This window comes from Lithobates pipiens, unplaced genomic scaffold (genome assembly GCF_037356315.1).
Source record: "Lithobates pipiens isolate NorthernLeopardFrog02 unplaced genomic scaffold, aLitPip1_a1.2 Scaffold_18, whole genome shotgun sequence".
Lineage (NCBI taxonomy): Eukaryota > Metazoa > Chordata > Amphibia > Anura > Ranidae > Lithobates > Lithobates pipiens.
Genome location: NW_027507758.1, coordinates 50184033 through 50206958, shown reverse-complemented (window position 1 = coordinate 50206958; position 22926 = coordinate 50184033). Strand labels below are relative to the sequence as shown.

General features: G+C 43.1%; 1 protein-coding gene across 1 annotated transcript in view; it reads left to right on the top strand.

Moving 5' to 3' along the window:
• PLEKHH2 (pleckstrin homology, MyTH4 and FERM domain containing H2) overlaps positions 1-22926 on the top strand; it is a 232244-nt gene that overhangs the window by 145035 nt on the left and 64283 nt on the right. The window contains exons 10-15 of the mRNA XM_077485672.1: positions 1668-1762; positions 4099-4240; positions 8896-9032; positions 14441-14551; positions 17035-17121; positions 17825-17983. Coding sequence (XP_077341798.1) covers positions 1668-1762; positions 4099-4240; positions 8896-9032; positions 14441-14551; positions 17035-17121; positions 17825-17983 — 731 coding nt within the window. The remainder of the gene's footprint in view (positions 1-1667; positions 1763-4098; positions 4241-8895; positions 9033-14440; positions 14552-17034; positions 17122-17824; positions 17984-22926) is intronic.

Here is a 22926-nt window from a genome sequence, read left to right as displayed (position 1 = left end):
AACTTTTTGCCCACAATGCAAAACTATATGTTTGGCGTAAAAGCAACACAGCTCATCACCCTCAACACACCATCCCCACTGTCAAACATGGTGGTGGCAGCATCATGGTTTGGGCCTGCTTTTCTTCAGCAGGGACAGGGAAGATTGTTAAAATTGAGGGGAAGATGGATGCAGCCAAATACAGGACCATTCTGGATGAAAACCTGTTGGAGTCTGCAAAAGACCTGAAACTGGGACGGAGATTTATCTTCCAACAAGACAATGATCCCAAACATACAGCAAAATCTACAAAGGAATGGTTCACAAATAAACGTATCCAGGTGTTAGAATGGCCAAGTCAAAGTCCAGACCTGAATCCAATTGAGAATCTGTGGAAAGAGCTGAAAACTGCTGTTCACAAACGCTCTCCATCCAACCTCACTGAGCTCGAGCTGTTTTGCAAGGAAGAATGGCCAAGAATTTCAGTCTCTCAATGTGCAAAACTGATAGAGACATACCCCAAGTGACTTGCAGCTGTAATCGCAGCAAAAGGTGGCTCTACAAAGTATTAACGCAAGGGGGCCGAATAATTTTGCACGCCCCACTTTTCATTTTTTTATTAGTTAAAAAAGTTTCAAAAATCCAATAGATTTCATGCCACTTCACAATTGTGTCCCACTTGTTGGTGATTCTTCACAAAAAATAAAATTTTTATATCTTTATGTTTGAAGCCTGAAATGTGGCAAAAGGTTGAAAAGTTCAAGGGGGCCGAATACTTTCGCAAGGCACTGTATATGCGTACAGCAAGATACATTGATCACCTAGAAGAGATTGTTTCTTTTTCTCAACAAAAGGGGAGTTACTCTTTAAGCCAGCACCAGTGATATCTGGTGTGCTCCCCCTTCCACCACCATTAAATGTGCATGCTCAGACATTCCAGGAATACATGTTTCTACACCTGTTTGGACATTCCTGCATTTACAACCACCATTTTTTTTTTTGACATTTAAATTATATGGAAATAAATTTAATCACACTGATGTATCATTTGAAACAAAAGTAGTAATTACAGTATTTTGGTCGAGGAGCAGGGCCATGAATATTAACGTCTTTATTTAAGGGCCTTTTCACACTGGTACGTTTTTTTTCTTGCGTTTTTACCTTGAAAGAAAAACGCAGAAAAAAAGGTTTCCCTTTAAATCCTGTGGGACTTTTAACACCACGACGCTGTGGGTGCAGTGCGTTTTGTAAAGTCCTGCATGCTGCATCTTTGGTGCGGTATTGTAAACTGCACCAAAACGCTGCTTCCCATTAAAATGAATGGAAATTGTGGTAAAATCACTGTAAAAACACACCAGCAATTTGCATTTTTGGTGCGTTTTTGAGTCACATGTTCAGTTTTCAGAGGTGGCCCAGAAACGCAGGGGGAAACGCATCTGAAACAAAGCAAAATCACAGTAAAAATGCATATGCATTTTTACCGCGATTTTGCTACAGAGCAGTGAAAATGGCCTTAATTCTGTGAGCGCTATTAAAAAAGTTGTTTGTGTTATTGTATAATGCCATTTTTGAAAGATGATTTGTTGTTTGTTTATTTCATATTTAATTAATATTAATATTAATTATATTAATATTAATTGATATAACTTTTTTGATTTTACTTACATATTTCTTTTACTTTTCTTTAGTTGGCACAACAATGACATCATGTTCAACATCTGGTGTCTACACCTCTCTGATATACAAGAACATGACCTCGCCTGTCTATACCACATTAAAAGGGGTATGCATTACTAACTTCTATTCCTATAGTCAGATAACCAGGTAATACATGTGTTATGGCCTTACTGTACCAGGGGCCCAAATTATGTCAAAGAAATGGACATGCCACCAAATAGACATTGGGGTTTATTTATTATAACTGGAGAGTGCAAAATGTGGTGCAGCTGTGCATGGTAGCCAATCAGCTTCCAGATTTAATTGAATAATCTGAAGTTTGAGGCTGATTGGCTACCATGCACAGCTGCACCAGATTTTCCACTCTCCAGTTTTAGTAAATCAACCCCACTGTATGAACACCCCACATTTTCATAGTTTACCTCTATTTATCATGAATTTAAATGAATATGAATTTGTTGTTGGCCATTATCAGCACCTTTAGAAGCGGTGTCCTGCTTGTTTCATTTTTGGTGCATATTTGGCAAACGGCAGCAAAAATGCACCTCCCTATTGAAATGCAGCAAAATGCATCAAAAATTTACCTGTGTTTTGAGTTTTTGTTAAATTTTTTGAGTCACATGACCTATGAAAGCGAGGTAAAATTGCAGCAAGATTGCGGGCGTCTTCGGAAGCCATTCAGTGGCGGCTGTTTTTTTTTTTTTGGGGGGGGGCGGCAAACAACCCCCCCCCCACGCGCAGCACCCCCTGTCTGCCAGTCCACGGCACTTACCCCATCAGCGGCAGGGATCTGCAGGTACATCGGGGATTGCCAGGCACCTAGAGGATTGGCGGGCACATCGGACAGGGGGACAGGCTGCGGCTGGCAGTGTCTCCTTTGGCCTCTTCCCTTCTGAGATCACGGCGGCTTCCGGCTTTCATCTCCTCCCCTCCTCCTAGGCATCCAATAGGATCGCCTGAACTTTCAGCCTATCAGGAAATGGGTAATAGACCCGGGTTTCCTGATTGGGGGAGAGGCGATTCAGTGTTAGAAAAGCGAATATTCCTTTGCATCTTTTCTAACACATCTGGGTGGGCTCTGAGCACAATGCTCTGTGCCACGAGCCCACCCTATTTTGAAGCCTATTAGAGCCTTTAGCTGTAATCAGGTGCTTAAAAAAAAAAAACACCCGCCGCTGAAATTCACACTCCGGTGCTCTGAAAGGGGCCGAACACCTGAATGGAGGGGTCACGGTGGCCATGGTTAGATTCATGCTATGCATGAATCTATCCATTAACCATATAGGGGGTGGCATAGACAGAGGGGGCGGTGCCTGTGCGCCCTTAATGGGTGGGGCGCACCTGCAGCCATTATTGGCTTTTTTTTCCCTTGGCATAACACTGAAAACCCTATTTTTGGCGGCCAAAATTTCAGTGCATCACTAATTTCTTTGGTATAACTGTTGTGAAGGGGGTTTAAATATGACTGTGCAGTCCAGTATGCACCAGAGTTAAGCTAGACATATACGCAAAGAAATCAGATTCCACTATCCACATTAAACAGAACAGATGGATGAATCTCCACTTCCAGCTCTTATATTCTACAATCTGATGCTATACCTGAACAGTGACTGCAGTCATTGTTTAGCCAAACAATTTCCACCTGGCTCCTTTGATCTTCAAATCAAAGTTTGTTAAACCAGCAGGCCTATCCGCCCACCCCAAATTTGGGCAGATTCAGCAGGTTACAGAGAAAATTGTATTCATGTATGGTCAGCTTTAGATCCAGTGCTCTCAGCTAGCAGCACTTAGTAATAGAGCTGGTTAGACACGCCCCACTCTCCTTCTCTGTGGTACCAGTCAGTGGGGACATTTGATATTAGGGGTGTGACTGTTATGCTGCGTACACACCACCGGACTTTCCGTCAGAATGAACTCTGCCAGACTTTTCGACTGACTTTTTGATGGAGTTCCGACGGAGTTCCATTGAAACGGACTTGCCTACACATGATCACACCAAAGTCCGATCGTTTAACGCGATGACGTACGACGGGACTAGAAAAAGGAAGATCAGTAACCAATAGCTGCCCTTTTGTCGTTTTTGGTCTGTCGGACCTGCATACAGACGAGCGGTTTTCTCGATAGGAACTGGTTCCGGCGGAAAGATATGAAACATGTTCTATTTCTAAAGTCCGTCAGATTTTTCTACAGAAAAGGTCAGATGAAGCCCACACATGATCGAATTGTCCGATGGATCCGTTTCATCGGAACTTTGCTGTTGGAAAGTCTAGTCTTGTGTACACGGCATTACTCAGCTATACCAGCCCAGGCCATGTCCATGGGAGGCTAGGAAATAACATTTTCACCCAGAGAAAAGGGTATTTTGAGGAACATCCAAGAAAAAATATCAGATTGAAAAATGTAAGACTTCAGTTGGTCTTTATATATTTTTTTAATACACAGAAAGCAACTCAGATAAGCACTAGTCCTTTGGAAGATTCTTCAGGATCTGAGGAAGAAATCAATTCATGCTCCAGCTCTCGGACATCTGAGTCAGATTGTCGCAATCAGAGTGAGGCTGGAAGCCCCCGTGCTCTGAAGAGAGGTAAGCCCATTGTTATCAGTCTGAAGTCTTGTAGAACCTGACAAAATGCCTTGGAATGTTATAGCAGGGACCTCCAGGTAAATGCGTATCAGGTCAGCTTTGCTTCAGGAGCCCTAAAATTCCAGGGTGCTCGTTAAGGAAATTTGGAACAGTTGCCCTGGTTGAAAGCTTGGTTCTACCTACTACCTGCACCCGGCTGTTAGCAAGTGAAGCCAGTTATTTTAGTGATGGCCCAGTAGTAGGGTCTCCACCATAACATTTAAATTAGAACTATAGGCAATACGTGAGGTTTATTTTTGCCCTCTCTGTCCCAATAGGGAGATTTACCTTCACTTCCTGCACCATAGTCAAAACAGGAAGTGGCAGGAAATCTCTGCAAATTAAGGGAATCTCTTGGGGACTCCAAGGTCAATAGAGCTAGTGTCACCATTGGAAGGTTTCTCTCTCTCTCTCTCTCTCTCTCTCTCTCTCTCTCTCTCTCTCTCTCGCTCTCTCTCTGAGGAACGAGCCCACAGGTGTAACACTAAAGGAAGCAGGTTCCTATAGTGGCACACAGAAAAGAAGGGGAGACACGAGCTCCAATGGGGGGACCCAGATAGGGAGGTTCTGGGCTACTCTGTGCAATACCATTGCACAGAGCAGATAATTATAACATGTTAATTATTTTAAATAAGAAAATACCCTTTACAATTGTCAGAAACCATGAAATCAGACCGAGACAGAAGTACAGTTAAATCACACTTGTTTAATAATAAAAGTAAAAAAACAAACATAGCCAAAGTTCAGTAACCGGAACGGATAGTCAACGGATAGTGAGCCAAACAAGAAGTCAGGGATCAAAGTAGTGAAACAGCAAGCAGGATCTAGAGCCAGAAGGGAAGTCAGCAAAGCAAGTCTTTAAACGGGAACGCAGGAGATCGTCTCTGTGATGTTGACCAAGGCGAAGGCAGAGCGTCTCTGATCTGGACAGCTTAAGTAGGCAGGGCTGATGAGCAGGAACATCACCAGTGAGTACCGGTGGAGAGGAATGGAAGCTGGCAATTAGCTGACAGCTGAGCAGCCAGCTCAGAGAAGGAAGGGCTGAGCCCAGCCCCGACAACAATCGCTTTGAAAACATATAATTACATTTTTACATGTTCTTTTCTGAAAACTCCAAAACTGAAAAATCCTACTTCACATTAGGTAGAAAGAGATAACTAAGAAGGAGCCTTGGAATTTATGTACAGTATATATAATTAAGCCTGCCATTACTGTGCTGGTAGATCTTATTATCAGTTGTAAACTAGATATGCACAGTGTATGTACTAATAAAGGGTTAAAGATCTCAAGGCTTGGATTCTGCATTGCAAAGTAATGCACTTGTAATCCAATATGTCCCTTAATTTTCCCTAAATAATGCAAGCTATTCTGAACAATACACACTGCTTGTAGAGTACTGTATATAAATCTGGTCCAAAGAAACAACTACAAAGGTAAGATTTTTTTTAATGGTTTTTGGTATGCTGCATATATGTGAAAACCCTTAACAAACCTATAGTGGGGGATTCTCAAGTTTGGCTGCAACAGTAGAACTATACTTTAAATAAAATAGCTTAGCAAGTAAACATTATCCCACACAGCGGATTCAGGTAGGTACAGTTTCGGTACCCAGCGCTCTGTAGTTACATAATGTGGTCTCTGCTGTAAAGTCTTGTGATACAGAGACACATTAGCCTGCAGCTGCTTGCTCAGTACATATGGGTCTAATAATTAGGGGACCCTTGGAACAAATAGAACTTAGTTACTCAGTTCTAACATTAGGAGCAGATGTTTTCTGGTGTTTTTGAGCTGTGTATACTAAAAGCAGCTGTAAAAATTTGGAATATTAAGTAAAAGTAATAGAAATAACAGATAATTATAACAAGGTATTTTCAAGGCAGTGTGTTAATACGTGTATTTATGTAGTGTTTGTTAGTGTGTGTGTGTACAGTTTTCAGCATATAAAGGGGAGCACTGGACGATCACCTGCTGAGACAAAACTACTATACGGATCTAAATACAGACTTATAAACATATTTCTTTAGGAAAAAGTAGGGTGCAAAGTGCAGTAGTCCATAGCGACCAGTCAAACTTAACTTCTTTGAAGTAAGATTAATTAAATATGGTCAATGCATATCACGATTGTTCTTGTTTTGGCATAGCTTTTTTTTTAATGGCTGAAACTTGGAAATGATCAGAGCTGATGGATAAAGCCAAATATAGGGCAGCTTTTGAGAAAAACATGTTTAGTATGAAAAAGAGCTGAGGCTGGAATGAAGATTCACCTTTTAAGGACGTTGAGGCTGGGGTGGAGGTTCACCTTTCAAGAGAGCTGAGGCTGGGGTGGAGGTTCACCTTTCAAGAGAGCTGAGGCTGGGGGGTGGAAGTTCATCTTCCAAGTGAGCTGAGGCTGAGGTGGAGGTTCACCTTCCAACAGAGCTGAGCCTGGGGAGGAGGTTCACCTTTCAAGAGAGCTAAGGCTGTGGTGGAGGTTCACCTTCTAAGAGAGCTGAGGCTGAGGTGGAAATTCACCTTTCAAGACAGCTGAGGTCATTGCTGAAGTTCACCTTTCAAGAGCGCTGAGGCTGGACTAGAGGTTCACCTTCCAAAGGAGCTGAGGCTGGGACTGAGGTTCACCTTCCAAGAGAGTTGACTCTGGGGCAAGGGTTCACCTTCTAATAGGACAAAACCAAGAACTTTCTAATGACCAGTGCGCTTAAAATCTATGATAAGGCTTAAACCTACCACCTATCCAACCTAAAAGCTCTAGAGGAGGGGTCTCAAACTGGCGACCCTCCAGCTGTTGGGAAACTACAAGTTCCATGAGGCATTGCAAGGCTGACAGTTACAAGTATGACTCCCACAGGCATGATGGGACTTTCGCAACAGCTGGAGGGCCGCCAGTTTGAGACCCCTGCTCTAGAGAAATGTTACCTAGAAGAATTGCAGAATAGACAAGGATGGTTTACCTCAAAAGACTTGTAGGTATAATTATAGAAAAAAGGTGATTGAACTAAGTATTAACTCAACCAAAGGGGAATATTTATTTGTTACAGGTATTTATATATTGCAGACAATTTACACAACACTTTACATATTGTACATTTACATTAATGCCTGAACTCAAGGAGCTTCAAGACTCATTTCCCTACCTCACATACATATACATACTGGGACCAATTTAGAAAGCAGCCAATGAACCTACCAGCATGTCTTTTTAATGTAGGACGAAACTAGAGTACAGAAGAAAACCCCACACAGGTACAGGGAGAATGTGCAAGCTCCATGCAGGCAGGGTTCTGTTGGTATTCAAATGATATTCAGCAATGGTATTCAACAAGTGCCTAATTTGTTGGTATAACTTGTGTGTCATATTAAGAAACATTTGTTATTCCAGTCCCTGAAAGATATAAGAAGTTAGCAGGAGATTATAATTTATGGGTGGAGTTGAATTTTAAGGTGAACCTATACCTTGACCCCTTCTTGTCCCAGAAACACTGTTTCTATGCACCTTTGATTTTCTTCCACTTCTTCCCATTCACCCACTGAAGTAAGACTGGAGAAACACCATATGTAAGTCCAAGTCAACCTGATCAAAACTTACACAGAGCTAAAGACTCTTGCCCCACCCCCATGGGCCAGCTTTTGGGCTTTAGGCACCCAGTGCTGCATCTTAAGAGAAAGGAGAGTACCAGTTTTGTACTTCACACTGGCAGGCAAATGTAGTAGTTGGGTAGTGAAGAGAAAGTAATTGCGTGAACCTATTGCTTTTGCCATTACTTGCAAAGCACGGGTTCACTTTCAAGAACATAGGGACTCGACCTCAAATCATCATGGACAAAGTTCCAAACTAACCTTAAAAAATATTATTTTTCTAAGAGAATAGTTGATCCTTGAAAAAGACTTCCAGCAGAGATCCTGGGGCGGTCAACAGTATGTGAATTTAAAATCAAAATAATTATCTTTGCAAAAATGTAATAAATGTACCCACATTAATAAAAAAAAAAATTATAATTAAACTTTTGCACTGGAGCCTCCAAAGCATTGCAGCCATGTTCAGTGTAGTGTGGGTGCAATGCACGGGCTCCTGCAGGCTGGTCTCCAGCCTCAGGTCTATATGAAGGTACATACCTTCAGTTATAGGGCTGGAGGAAGTACACAGAAGGCAAAAAGTGCAGAAAATGCACCACACTTTTGGCCCATTGGGATTTACGAGTTCATGGTGGCATTTGTAGTCTTCCATTCACAGAACCCTGTAATCTGTGAATTGATAACATGGCAGTGTACGCAGAGCCACGCCCAGCCCTGCTGAATTCCAAAGAAAACGGGTGTATACAGGGAAAGGAACCCACCATTAGGTAAGGTGGGAAGGCAGCTCGAGGGTAGAGGGCTGGGGAATGTGACCATGTATCATGTTATACCATAATAAATATGGGTGTAACATAAAACATTGTCAGAAAAGTGGACTGTACAAAAAGGTTAATAAAAAGGAAACAAAATGGGGGGGGGGGGGGGGTTCAGCTTCCATGGACCACTTTTTCTGTTTCTGGGGTCACTACTCTATGTTTCTGTGATTAAAATAGGTATCTGTCATGAAGGACAAAAGAGCTCTGACTTGTGTTCCTCTCTCTCTATAGGCATCTCATTCTCCTCCATGGCATCGGATAGTGACTACGCCATTCCTCCTGATGCATATTCTATTGACAGTGAATTCTCAGAACCAGAACAGAAGCTTCCAAAAACCTGTTCCTCATCAAGTGACAATGGCAAAAATGTGAGCCATATGTGGAAAAAATACTGGGCTTCTGCTTTTAATCAACATAGTATTCAACAGGCGTATTGCATTATTACCAGTGTTTTTATATACTGGATCATTGTTGAAAGTTCTTTCATAAGGCGTAGAATAATGTACTAGAGGGAACAAATTATTTCAGAATTGTACGTCTGCGGTTCCCATCCATTCAGCTGTTGCCTACCCTACACACCCATCCAAGGGCACCTCTGAAATACCTGGCAAGCTGCCGACACCATTCTTTCCACTCCTTTGAGCTGCATTTTAAATATTTAACACAAAAAATAAACATGTTAACAACAGTATGTCTATTACATCTGTAAGTCAGTAGTAAACATAATGTTGTAAGAGTAGAGAAAGTGGACTATCCCTTTAAATAAACATTCTAAAGCCTCATACACACAATAGGACTTTGTACAAACTTTCCCTTGGATTTTTGTACAAAGGGCGTCGGCCCTGAACTTGTATTGCATACACACAGCAGGACTTTTTCAGCCAACTTTCACCAAATCACATGGTTTTTCTGCTCTTTAGCGGCACCTTTGGTCAACTTCTGTATTGTTGTCTGATCTTTTGCATTGGTTCTGAGCATGCCTGTTTGTACTTTGTACAAAAGTCCTATGGTTTTCTGTACATACGATCAGACTTTGCTCCATCGGACTTTTGTTGCCAAAAAGTTTGTCCGTTCGCACAGCCAACAAAAGTCAGATGAAAACCAAAAAAGTTTGTCCGATGGAGCATACACACGGTCGGATGTTGCTCCAAAACAGCTAATTTGCATGTTTGTTGTCAAAAAGTCTGATCGTGTGTATGGGCCTTAAGGCGCATGGTTTACTAAAACTGGAGAGTGCAAAATCTGGTGCAGCTGTGTATGGTAGCCAATCAACTTCCAACTTCAGCTTGTTCAATTAAGCTTTGACAAAAAACCTGGAAGCTGATTGGTTTCTCTGCAGAGCTACGCTAGATTTTGTACTCTCCAGTATTAGAAATCACCTGCATTTTATCTGTGTTGAGGTTTTAACTGTAAAACCAGGCAGACTACTTGTTCTTAGTATTGTTAGTATTTACATGTTCATAGTTGCCAACAGTCCCGAATTTCCCGGGACATTCACAGAAATCAGACCAAAGTCCCGTTCTGAGCCTGTACCTGAAAATCAGCCTCTGTCATTGACAGCTGAGAGTTGTCGGTTCACTGTATGACAAAACACGGTTGTGGTGCAGGGAAGTCACAGGCGCTCACAGAGATTTCTACCACCTCCTGCCTGTGTTTGCGGATTGGTCAATAGCTCCTCCTTCAGCGGCTAGTCAGGCGGCCCTCTCTGGGAATCACCCCGAGTCTCTGAATGAGTACATGAATTAGAAGTGGAACCTGCAAGACTCACAGTTTGATTGGGCAGGACTCAGGAGGGGGAGCGACCGACCCTCTTTCACTGGTGCACGTGAAACTCAGGCTGCAGAGACTATAGGAGAGCAACAGGGGAAGGAGGTAAGTTACTTCTGTGGTGGCCATGGATACCCAACTCTACACTTTCTGCTGTAGTGGCTGTATAGAACAAATACCAATTCTAAAAGGGACTGACTTCTATTTAGAGTGTAGTTGTTGTCCATAGCAACTTATCATAAGTTATCCTCTATATCAACCGATCATAAGTTATACTCTAATCCAACTATGGGTCACCCATTGTGCCAATCACTTGTCACTACTCTTTCCAATCATTTGTTACTCCTCATTTCACAAATGTTTCATCCCTCAAGTCAATCGGTAACCCCTCATTCCAATCATGGGTCACGCCTTGTTCCACTAATGATTCATCCCTCACCCCTCATTTCAAACACAAGTCCTCCCTTGTTTTAAACACTTTTTGTTCTAATCATGGTTCACCCCTCATTCCACTAACAGGTCATCCCGCACATCAATCATGAGTCCCCCCTTGTTCAAACCATAGTTCATTCCTAATTCCAACTATGGGTCACTCCTCATTCCAATTATGAGTTACTCCTTGTTCCAATTATGGGTCACTCCTCGTTCCAGTTGTGGGTCATTGACTTGTGTCCATTTACACCTGCCTATCTCCAGGTCTGATCCAGTCAGCTAAAAAAAAGTAGAAGGGTATCTGTCCTCTTTTGTTTAGATGGATCGGATCAGAATGTAGAGGGGTGTAAACAGACAGGCGGAATCTGTTTACTTCTGGCCATTCATAGAGCAGAGTGGGTTCTGTCTTTGTCTACTCTTCAGAAATTGAACAGACATGGATCTGTCATCTGCAACACTCTAATCAGCAGGGATTTCTGTTCTAATGATGCAATGTGTACTCCTGACCCCATGTACTGTGTCCTCCTGACCCCCGTGCATCACCCTCCTGACCCCCTATCCTCTGCCCTGCACATACTAATGACCTCTGTACACTGCCTTTCACATACTACTGACTTCCGTACACTGCCCTGCATACTACTGACCTCTGTACACTGCCCTGCATACTACTGATCTCTGTACACTGTCCTACATACTACGGACCTCTGTATACTGCCCTGCATACTATGGACCTCTGTACACTGCCCTACATACTACGGACCTCTGTACACTGCCCTACATACTACAGACCTCTGTACACTGCCCTACATACTACGGACCTCTGTACACTACCCTACATACTACAGACCTCTGTACACTACCCTAAATACAACTGACCTCTGTACACTGCCCTGCATACTATGGACCTCCGTACACTGCACTACATACTACGGACCTCTGTACACTCCCCTACATTCTACCGACCTCTGTACACTGCCCTGCATACTACTGATCTCTGTACACTGCCCCGCATACTACTGATCTCTGTACACTGCCCTACCTACATTCCCTGTTTAACATTACCACTATATAAGTCACCTCAGACTCTATTTAACCACGCCCCCTTTAAGCCATGTCCAATATTTAGCATATTTTAAACCACACCCATTTTGCACCCTGCATCACATCTTTTTAAAGTAAACCACACCCACAAAATGGATCCCCCACCCCTAAATTGCATATGGCTCCCCTACACTGGCATTCCAGAAAAAGTGTCCCTAATTTATTTATTTTTTTATGTTGGCAACTATGCATATCATTTATACTGTATAAATATTGATTTTCTTAGTTTATGTGTTTTTGTCATATTTCAGGATATCAGAAAAAAAATGTGCTCTGTCAGTCAATTTTTCATATTTTGTCAGAGAAAAAAAAGGCATGGAGGGTTGGCAGCACTGGGGAGATCTAAGATGAAGTGACCAGGATCAAGGGACACCTGGGAGCTATGGAACCCACGTAATACCTCGGACCATAAGGGCCTTATATAGGGGCAATCCCAGTATAAGTGAAATAAGGAGCCCCTGGAACCTCCAGCATATGGAGTTGATTCTTTTTTTTTTTTTTTTAAAGCACTCTGTTGGCAGCTACCTTATCAACAGAGGTCATGGAAAATCGAATAGTTTACATGCCGCTAAAAACAATAGACAAATTCTGTCTGAAAATTACTGGCTCTTTCTGGTAGTAAATCCAACTTGTGACCTCTAATTCTCATATATGAATTATTTTTCTATTGCATTGAACTGCACCCAAATGTTCTTCAGACGTGGTCGGGTCCAGGAAGTCAGCAAATATCATTGTTAAGCTAAAGTGACCTGCAGAATCATCTGTTTGCTGTTATCAGATTATCTTGTCTGTATTAATACTCAGTTCTGTGCTGCCATCTGTGTGCTTTTAGGTTGCAGATCGCCCAACATGCAGAATTAATTAGTGACATAAGAATTTCCATTTTTCTATCTGGAAAATATCTCTGGGTGTGGATAGAAATATGCAGGGGGCTGGAGAGGATAGGGAAAACGTCTTTCACGTAGTGCGTGGGTCATATAGTTAAACAGCCATAGGAACGGAGCCTCAGATGTTTTGGGGGGCAGCCGAGTGCAAGGGTGGAACCAAAGATGTAGGATTGGTCAGGGAGTAAACTAATAGGATATGTGTAGCTTAAAGCTATACTCCAGGTAAATATCTAAATAAACAGATGAAGTACATATAGGCAGCTGTTTTATCTGCCAAAGGATTTTTATTTCTGTCTATTCACTCCTAAGATTTATGTACAGTATCTCACAAAAGGTGAGATCACAGAAGGTGGAGGAGCGCAAGGTCTCTAACATCTACCAGCTCTGTGATGTCATCATGGAGGAGGGGAAGAGGACTCCAGTGGCAACCTGTGAAGCTCTGGTGAACTCCATGCCCAAGAGGGTTAAAGCAGTGCTAGAAAATAATGGTGGACACACAAAATATTGACACTTTGGGCCAAATTTTGACATTTTCACTTAGGCCCCTTTCACACTGGGGCAGTTTTCAGGTGCTACAGCGCTAAAAATAGCGCCTGTATAGCGCCTGAAAAAAACGTCCCCTTTCACTCCAGTGTGAAAGCTGGAGGGCTTTCACACTGGAGCGGTGCGCTAGCAGGACGGTGAAAAAAGTCCTGCTATCAGCATCTTTGGAGCGGTGAAAGGAGCGGTGTATTCACTGCTCCTAAACCGCTCCTACCCATTGAAATCAACGGGGCAGCACGACTATACCGCCGGCAAAGCGCCGCTGCATCGGCGCTATGCGGCCGGTTTTAACCCCTTTTTTCGGCCGCTAGCGGGGTTAAAACCGCCCGCTAGCAGCCGCAGACTGCCGCTAAAACGACGGTAAAGCACCGCTAAAAATAGTGGCGCTTTACCGCCGACGCACGCACCGCCCCAGTGTGAAAGGGGCCTTAGGGGTGTACTCATGTTTGTTACCAGCGGTTTAGATATTAATGACTATGTGTTGAGTTATTTTGAAGGGACAGCAAATTTACACTGTTGTACAAGCTGTACACTCACTACTTTACATTGTAGCAAAGTGTTGTTTCTTCAGTGTTGTCCCATGAAAAGATATAATAAAATATTTACACAAATGTGAGGGGTGTACTCACTTTTGTGAGATACTGTAGCTCTGCTACACCACACAGCCCTGTTTGGCAGGGCAGGAGACCTGATTGCAGATCAATAACACAGGTCTCCTCTATCTCCTAGCCTGTGACTGGACAGTGAAAGGATAAGCAGAAGATGGACATGCTTATCTTGCTGTCACTCTGCCCTTTCCTCCTATCAGCATGCCCCTTGTTAGCACACGAGCCCTGCCACACAAGTAATTGGCTCCTTGCGCTGCTTCTCCCTTCCTCGTTCCCACCTCTGCTGTACAGGGACTGATTGCCTTTTAAATATACCCTTAATGATGTAACAATGAGAAGTGAGAACAGAGCTGCATTGGTTTGTGTCGTTTGCATAGGCTTGGAGTTCAACTTTAGCAGAGTGTAACTTTTATAACTGCTTATCTTCTTTTATTTCAGGAGCTCTTAGAAAAATCTGGATATTTGTTAAAAATGGGAGGCAAGCTTAAAACATGGAAGAGAAGATGGTTTGTGCTTAAAGGTGGAGAACTGCTTTACTACAAATCTCCAGTAAGTAGTATCGATTATTTCCATTGAAATAACAAGTGAACTCAAAGAAGGCCATGTCTGCAAGCTAGCATTATGAGAGGGGGGTCTGCCTACATGTTTATCTTAGTTAAGATTTCTTTTAATGTTGAACTCCAGGCAAATAGCTAAATTCACAATTGAAGTCAGGGTTGGGATAAGGGATGGGCAGAAGGGACATGTACCCTGGGCACAGAGGCTCTATGTGGATAGGGGGCTTATGCCCCAGTACACACGATCGGAAATTCCGCCAGCAAAAGTCTGATGAGAGCTTTTGGTCAGAAAATGCGATCGTGTGTATGCTCCATTGGACTTTTGCTGGCGGAATTTCGGCCAGCAAAAGATTGAGAGCAAGTTCTCAATTTTTCGGTGTTAAAAAGTTCTGATCGGAAATTCCGATCGTCTGTACAAATTCCTTCACGCAAAATTTCTACGCATGCTCAGAAAAAATTCAACGCATGCGTGGAAGCATTAAACTTAATTTTCAGCTCGTTGTAGTGTTGTACCTCACCGTGTTCTTGGCGGTCGAAAGTACAAAGAACTTTTGTGTGACCGTGTGTATGCAAGCCAAGCTTGAGCGGAATTCTGTCGGAAAAACCATCCAAGTTTTTTCCGATGGAAAATCCACTCGTGTGTACGGGGCATTAGAAAGCAAATGGGCACTCGGCTCTCCAGTTATCTGGATGACAGGAGTGACGCTGCTGTCACTCCTGTCATTCAGAACAGAGCACAGTGCATTCTGCGATAGCTGTTGCAGGGAGGATTTTGCTCCCCCATCCCTCCAGCTGCGGGACTGGATCTCCTCCGCTTGCCTCCACTGGCAGTTTCAGGCTTTGGTGTAGGCTGCTGGTTGTGTGGGTGGGATGGGGATGCAGCCAACTTTGGAGATCCAACCTGCCCGCCCATCTGCTCGAACCATTGCGCCCGCTTGTCTGCCTGCTTGCACTCCTAGAAGAGGGAGATGTGAGCTTACCAGGAGCGCGTGTGTGCTAAGGTAAGCTCAGCTGGCTGTATTTGCTGTCATTGCTCTTGCTTTCTGTCCGTTGCCAGAGCAGTAGGTGAATGGGCCTGGAGCAGGCTGGAATTGAGAAAGGGGTTAACATTGCCGTGACCGTCAATGCAGGTGGGGGATAGGGGGAGATTGGTAGAAGTAATAGATAACCACCCACCTTGCATAGGTCCTCATGGCAGTGTAATTTTGACCCACTACCCCTTCTGCATGTGTGGTAATGTCAGTGAATGGTAACCCTCTCCCCCAACATTGGTGGTCATAGGAGGGATTACGTTTCAATACCACTGACCATCAATGAGGGGGAGGGGGTTAATAATACTGAAACCTGTGCTAGGGGTTAATAATGCATCCACTGGCATCAATGTGGGAAGTTATTCATGCGTCCTCTGATACCTGTGTTTTGGGATATTATGGTGTCCATTGGCACCAATGCCGAGGGTTATTAATGCATCCACTGACATGAATGTTGGGGTTATTAATGTGTCCACTGATTTCTGTGTTGGGGATTATTAATGCTTTCACTGACATCAACGCTGGTGTTATTGATGTGTCCACTGATACCTGTGTCGGGGGGCAGATTGGATTTGGTTTAAATCAAGTCAATTTAAATAACGATTACATCAGTAATAAAAAGGCCTGATATAAATCAACTCAATTTAAATCAGCACAATTTGGCATCTTCGCCCTGGGCACCGATTGACCTTATCTTGCCACTGGTTGAAGTGCGTATATGGCAGCTGTTTTGCATGATGAGGGGAATTGTAATTTTGTCCAACCAAAGGTGTGATTTACACAGCCCTGTAAGGAGGGCTGAGCCAAGGGTCAGACACAGAGGGTGCGCTTTAGCAGGAAGGGAGTTGTAAAAAGGAGCCTCGGTCTATGCTCATGGAGGGAGAAAATGACCCCCCCCCCATCACCTCCCACTCCCCTGCCCATTCCTCCGATGCAAAAATCGAATACCCTAAATCGCAATGCGGTCAGGGATGGCCATGACAGTATTAACCTAATATGGCCACATGGCCATATTAGGATAATGATGTCAAGTGCATCTCTTTGTGAATGTTGTTAGCAGTGTGGGGAATCCCCTGCCCACAGTTCATTGGCCCACCATTAACAGCTAACTTGTGGGTTGGATCAAACTTGGGTAATGCACAGAATACAACAGGAGGACTGAAATGTCCAATAAACAGTTACAAAGTCCAGTAAGAAAATCTTGTGTTTTGAACCCTTGAGACGCATAAGGATCAACATTTTCCTAAACGATAATATCATTCTCATCACTGTCTGGTTTTAGAAGTGACACATAATTTTTCTTTATTCTTTAGTAGATAGCATGCATTTACCTGCTTTTTGCTTTGTCTTGCTGTTTTAAACTTTTTAGCAATAACTCTTTGTTTTGTAGCTGAATTTTTTTTTGCAAACTTAGTGCTAAGGTATTGCCGTTTTTCCCATGCAGAGTGATGTAATCCGCAAACCTCAGGGTCAGATTGAATTAAATTCCTCCAGTCACATAGTGCGAGGTGACGGAAAGCAGACGGTGCAGGTAAATGACAAATCGCATATAACGTATTCATTTGTAAAGTGTTCTAATCCTCCTTTAGATGGAGATAACATATGGCAGCATTCATGCTCAGTCTTCCCAGCCGCACACTGTACATATAATGTATACACATATAAGGTGAAGTTCACAAAGCTTCAACATATGTAATTTTCTAATTTTAATGGACTCAACTGAAAATAGCTGTCACTTTTTGATTGCTTTCTTTTATGAACCCAGAATGTGTCCTGAAGAAGTTTGATAATGAAACGCGTAGATGCATTAGGGCTCACATCATGTATATCCTGTATATATGATTTTTAATGTTTTTTTCTCATGTTTCCTTTTTTGCATTACATGTATATTTATATTTATGCTTTAATAAATGTCAAGATATTTTTCTATATCCCCTTTGTTTGCTGTGTCTTCAAAGTCCGACCTTGGGTTACCTTTTTTTTTTTGGAACCCTTTTCTATTTGCACTTTCATAATTAATTATGGATGAGGCAATTGGGGTGCTTTTTTTTTTCTTTTATCTTCTGCGCAAAAAAAATTGCTCACGGAACCCCTTACAACCTCTGGAGGAACCATAAGGTTCCACAGAACCCTGGTTGAGAAATACTGTTCTAAATGTATTGCTTGCCTTCTTAGGGGTGTTTTTATACATATTCCTATGAGGACTCATCTGATCTCCATGCTTCTTCTCCCAGCTGGTGACCGAGAAACGAACGTATTACCTGACGGCAGATTCTCCTAATATCTTGGATGAATGGGTACGAGTTTTACAAAATGTTCTCCGGGTGCAAACAGCCAGTGTGCTCTTCACGCAGCCAGATGTCAAGCCCATTATGAAGGGACTCCTCACAAAGGTCAGAAACTTATGAAAGAACAGTTTAAGAAAGTTTTCTTAATGGACGTTACCACCCCCATGATTTCAGGAGAGCAAAATTATGTGCTATCATGAAAAAAACACTTGCTCCACTGTCCCAATGTGTGGATTTGTTAATCCTTCTCCAAACACTTCCTTATCAAGTATGCACTCTCCATACATTGGTTATGTCTAATTTCCAGTTGTCTCCTTAAAGAATAATTCCAGGCATGGCTATATTATACATAGTCACATAGTCACACTCCAGCTTGGACCAATGCAACTATGTACTGTACCTGGACAATCCCCCTGGAAGCTGGAAATCACTTAAGTAGACAAGGCTACTCCAGTGATCTCCACTTACTTCCAGATCCTGTGCTGAGTGGCTGGCCTGATGCATTGTTTTGTATTTTGTATTGTATTGTATTTTCAGAATGAATGCAAAGCATTCTTTGATTGGACAAGACAGAGACAGGGTGGTTATGTCATGCTCTCCATCTCGTCCAATCAGAGAATGCTTTGCATTGATTCAGAAAATACAAAACGTCTCTCTGAATGGCACCTGTGCCGAGTGACCAACCTCCTGTGCTCACAATGCATCAAGCTTAATTGAATCAATATAGTCACACCAGAAATCCTTCTTTAGGCTGGGTTCACACCATTGCGAATTAGATGCAGGTCCGCCACAGGAGATTTGACCGGCTCTCTATGGAATCAGTCCACATATGTCCGCAGCGGGTCTAGTGCGATTTGCACAAAAACACTTTTGGTCAGTTTTAGGTCTGAACTCAGCCCAATATTCTGGCTAAACTGGGACCTGAAAAGGTGAACCAGGATGCACCGGACCCTGTTGTGAGCCGCATGCAGCTCATATGCAGGGGAGGACTGACAACTCATGGGGCCCCTGGGCAATAGGAGATTATGAGGCCTCTGGGCAATAGGAGATTATGGGGCACCCGGGCAATAGGAGAAGATTATGGGGCCCCCAGGCAATAGGAGATTATGGGGCCCCTGGGCAATAGGAGATTATGGGGCCCCCAGGCAATAGATTATGGGGCCACACAGTATACACACACACATACAATATACACACACAGACACACAATATACACACACAGTATACACACACAGGATACATATACACATACTGAAAAAGTACTGGAGAGGCGGAGCAGCTATAATCTTGGGATTTTTAAAAAAACACTGATTTTTACATACTGTCCCTGATTTTATTGAGGCTGGCAAATCTGATGGGGGCCCCTTAGTGGCATGGGGCCCTCAGGCAGTGCCCGAGAGCCCGAATTGTCAGTCCACCCCTGCTCATATGTTAAATGTGCATTAACGCATAGGGGGAGATTTCCTAAAACTGGTGCCCCCAAGATATGAGGCAGCTGTGCATATTAACCAATCAGCATCTAGATTTTTTTGTCAAAGTTTAAAAGGGCTGTAAACCCTTATATTTTTCACCTTAATGCATCCTATGCATAAAGGTGAAAACACTTCTGTCACTGACCGGCCACCCAGCCCCCCCGTTTTACTCACCTGAGTCCTGTATTCCCCCCCACTGGAAACGCTCTCTTCCTCTCTGCCTGGGGTTCTCAGCTCTTGACTGGATAGATTGATAGAAGCGTTCAGCCATTGGCTCCTGAATGCTGGACTTGGGAGCGTGCCCGCAAGGTAACCCCCCGGAAGAGTACTTCTCCTAGGGGGTTATACGATGTGAGGAGAAGCTACCAGCGCTGTCGGGGGACCCCAGAAGTCGAGGATCGGGGCGAATCTGTGCAAAACGAAAGTGGAGGTAAGTATAACATGTTTATTATTTAAAAAAAAAAAAAAACAAGCCTTAGACCCCTTTCACACTGGAGGCGTTTTTCAGGCGCTTTAGCGCTAAAAATAGCACCTGTAAGGCGCTTGAAAAAATGCTCAGCTGCAAACCCAGTGTGAAAGCCGAGTGCTTTCACACTGGGGCGCTGCACTGGCACGGCGTCACAATAAGTCCTGCAAGCAGCTTCTTTGCAGCGCTATAGGGCCCTATAGCGCGCTTGTCCATTGAAATCAATGGACAGTGCCGCCATACCGTCAGCAAACTGCCACTGTAGCAGCATTTTGCGGGTGGTTTTAACCCTCTTTTGGGCGCTAGCAGGGGTTAAAACCGCCCCGCTAGCGGGCGAATAGCGCCACTAAAACTACAGTAAAGCGGTGCTAAAAATAACCCCGCTCTACCACCGACACCCGGGCACCTGCAGTGTGAAAGCACTCTTATGCCGCGTACACACAAGCAGATTTTCAGTCGGAAAAATCTTGGATGGTTTTTCCGACGGAATGCCGCTTAAGCTTGGCTTGCATACACACGGTCAAACAAAAGTTTGCTGAACTTTTGACCGTCAAGAACACGGTGACGTACAACACTACGATGAGCTGAGAAAATTAAGTTCAATGCTTCCGAGCATGCGTCGAATTGTTTCTGAGCATGCGTAGGAATTTTGCACGTCAGAATTGCTACAGATGATCGGAATTTCCGATCTAAACTTTTTCCGACCGAAAAATTGAGAACCTGCTCTCAATCTTTTGCTTGTTGGAATTCGGACAGCAAAAGTCCGATGGAGCATACACACGGTCTCATTTGACGACCAAAAGCTCTCATCGGTCTTTTGCTGGCCGAATTTCCGATCGTGTGTACGGGCATTACAATCACTTTAATTGAACAAGCTGAAGTTGAAAGCTGATTGGTTACCATGCACAGCTACACCAGAGTCTATGCACCAGTTTTAGCAATTCTCCCTCATAATTTCTAATGAGATAAAGAATTATTTACATGTTTTCTGAAGCTAATTATTCTTGGTATATAGAAGTTCCCCAGAAAATTGTTAATATCCTTCCACTTAGAAACGGTCTACAAGATCATCAGCTCATTAACTTCCATAAGTGGAGCAAAGGATTGTGAGAAATCTGAGACCAGCACAAAATATTTTTCAAGGTATCATATAAGGGGTTATTTACTAAAGGAAAATCCACTTTGCACTGAAAGTGCACTTGGAAGTAAAGTCGCTGTAGATCCGAGGGGGACATGCGAGGAAAATAAAAAACAGCATTTTAGCTTGCACATGATTGGATAATAAAATCAGCAGAGCTTCCCCTTAGATTTAGAGCAAGTGCACTTCCAAGTGCACTTACAGTGCAAAGTGGATTTGCCTTTCGTAAATAACCCCCATAGTGTTTCTGCTTTATAATCGGGTCTGAAAAAATTGAATGTTTATTTTTTGCATACTTTTAGTGCAAACATTGTAAAAAATTTACAAAAAATAAACTTCTATATTTATTATTTCCAGCTGGAAAGAAGAACTTCAGGCTCTTGTTCACATAATAATTAAGCTAACATTAACTGCTTTGCTTTAAAAAGGTTTCTTTTTAAAGGTTTACAGAGCTTGATTGTTTGATGTTGAAAGTGAACATTTCTGTCTGAATGGGGTTTGATTTACTAAAACTGGAGAGTGCAAAATCTGGTACATCTGTGCATGGTAGCCAATCAGCTTTTAACTTCAGCTTGTTCAATTTGACTTTGACACAAAACCTGGAAGCTGATTGGTTTCTATGTAGAGCTGCACCAGATTTTGAATGCTCAATTTTTAGTAAATCAACCCCAATAAACTGGAGGAGCGACTCCTCACTGTTCTCTTTTTTCTTTTTCTTTTCTTTTGCGCAAATTCTTGTATATATTTTAATTGATACTGCTGTCATTTTTTCTGATGTATTTTGCACACTTTATATAACACATGCATAGATTATAATTTTCATTTTCATTTAGAAATGTATTCTCATTCCTTTTATCTTTATTTGATATCACGTTTGTCCATCTGTGCTTTCATTAGCAATTCTTTGGTATGTGACTATATTTCTACTTATAGAACTTCCCTAATGCCGCGTACACACAATCGGAATTCTCGTCGGAAAAAGCTCTGATGGTTTTCCCAACGGAATTCCGACAGAATTCGGCTCAAGCTGTCTTGCCTACACACGGTCACATCAAATTTCGATCATTTATAACGCGGTGACCTACAACAAGTACGACGTGACTAGAAAAAGGAAGTTCAATAGCCAGTAGCCAATAGCTTTTGTCTCGTAGTTGAATCTGAGCATGCGTGATTTTTGGCGTGTCAGAATTGCATACACACGATCGGAATTACCGATAGAAAGTTTTTCCGTCTGGAAAATTGAGAACATGCTATCAATTTTTGGCTGGCGGAAATTCGGACAGCTAAATTCCGATGGAGCAAACACATGGTCGCATTTTCTGATGAAAAGCTCTCATCGGTCTTTTTCTGGCCGGAATTCTGATCGTGTGTACGCGGCATAACAGTCATGCTATCTCAGATAAGGGCTGAAACATCACACAGCCCTCACCTCTTCTGTGCAAGTTAAAGGTTTTTCACCTGAAGACCCCTTTCACACTGAATTTTTTACAGAGCGTTTTTCAAGCGCCTGTAAAGCGCCTGCAAAAATTCCTCATCTGCAGTCTCAGTGTGAAAGCCCAAGTGCTTTCACACTGGGGCGTGCGCTGGCAGGACGTTAAGGGCACTTTCACACTGGCAGCACCCGGGCTGCTGCTGTCGATCAAATACAGTGACATGGGAGCTGATGGGACAGGGCTGAGCCCTGCTGTCTGTGTCAATGGACTCAGCAGCAGGATTCGGGAGCGCGCCCGCACAAGTGCTCCCAGGGAATGCAGGTCTCCGTGGGGGCACTTGAGAAGAGGAGGAACCAAGAGCACCGCTGGGGGACCCCAAAAGAGGAGGATCGGGGCCACTCTGTGCAAAACCCTTGCACAGAGAAGGTAAGTATGACATGCGTGTTATTTTAAAACAACCCCTTTAATGAGTCAAGGGCAGTAAATTGGGATACAGGCTCTACCTGTAAGTAGAAAGAGTTTATTCTGGAGAACATTTT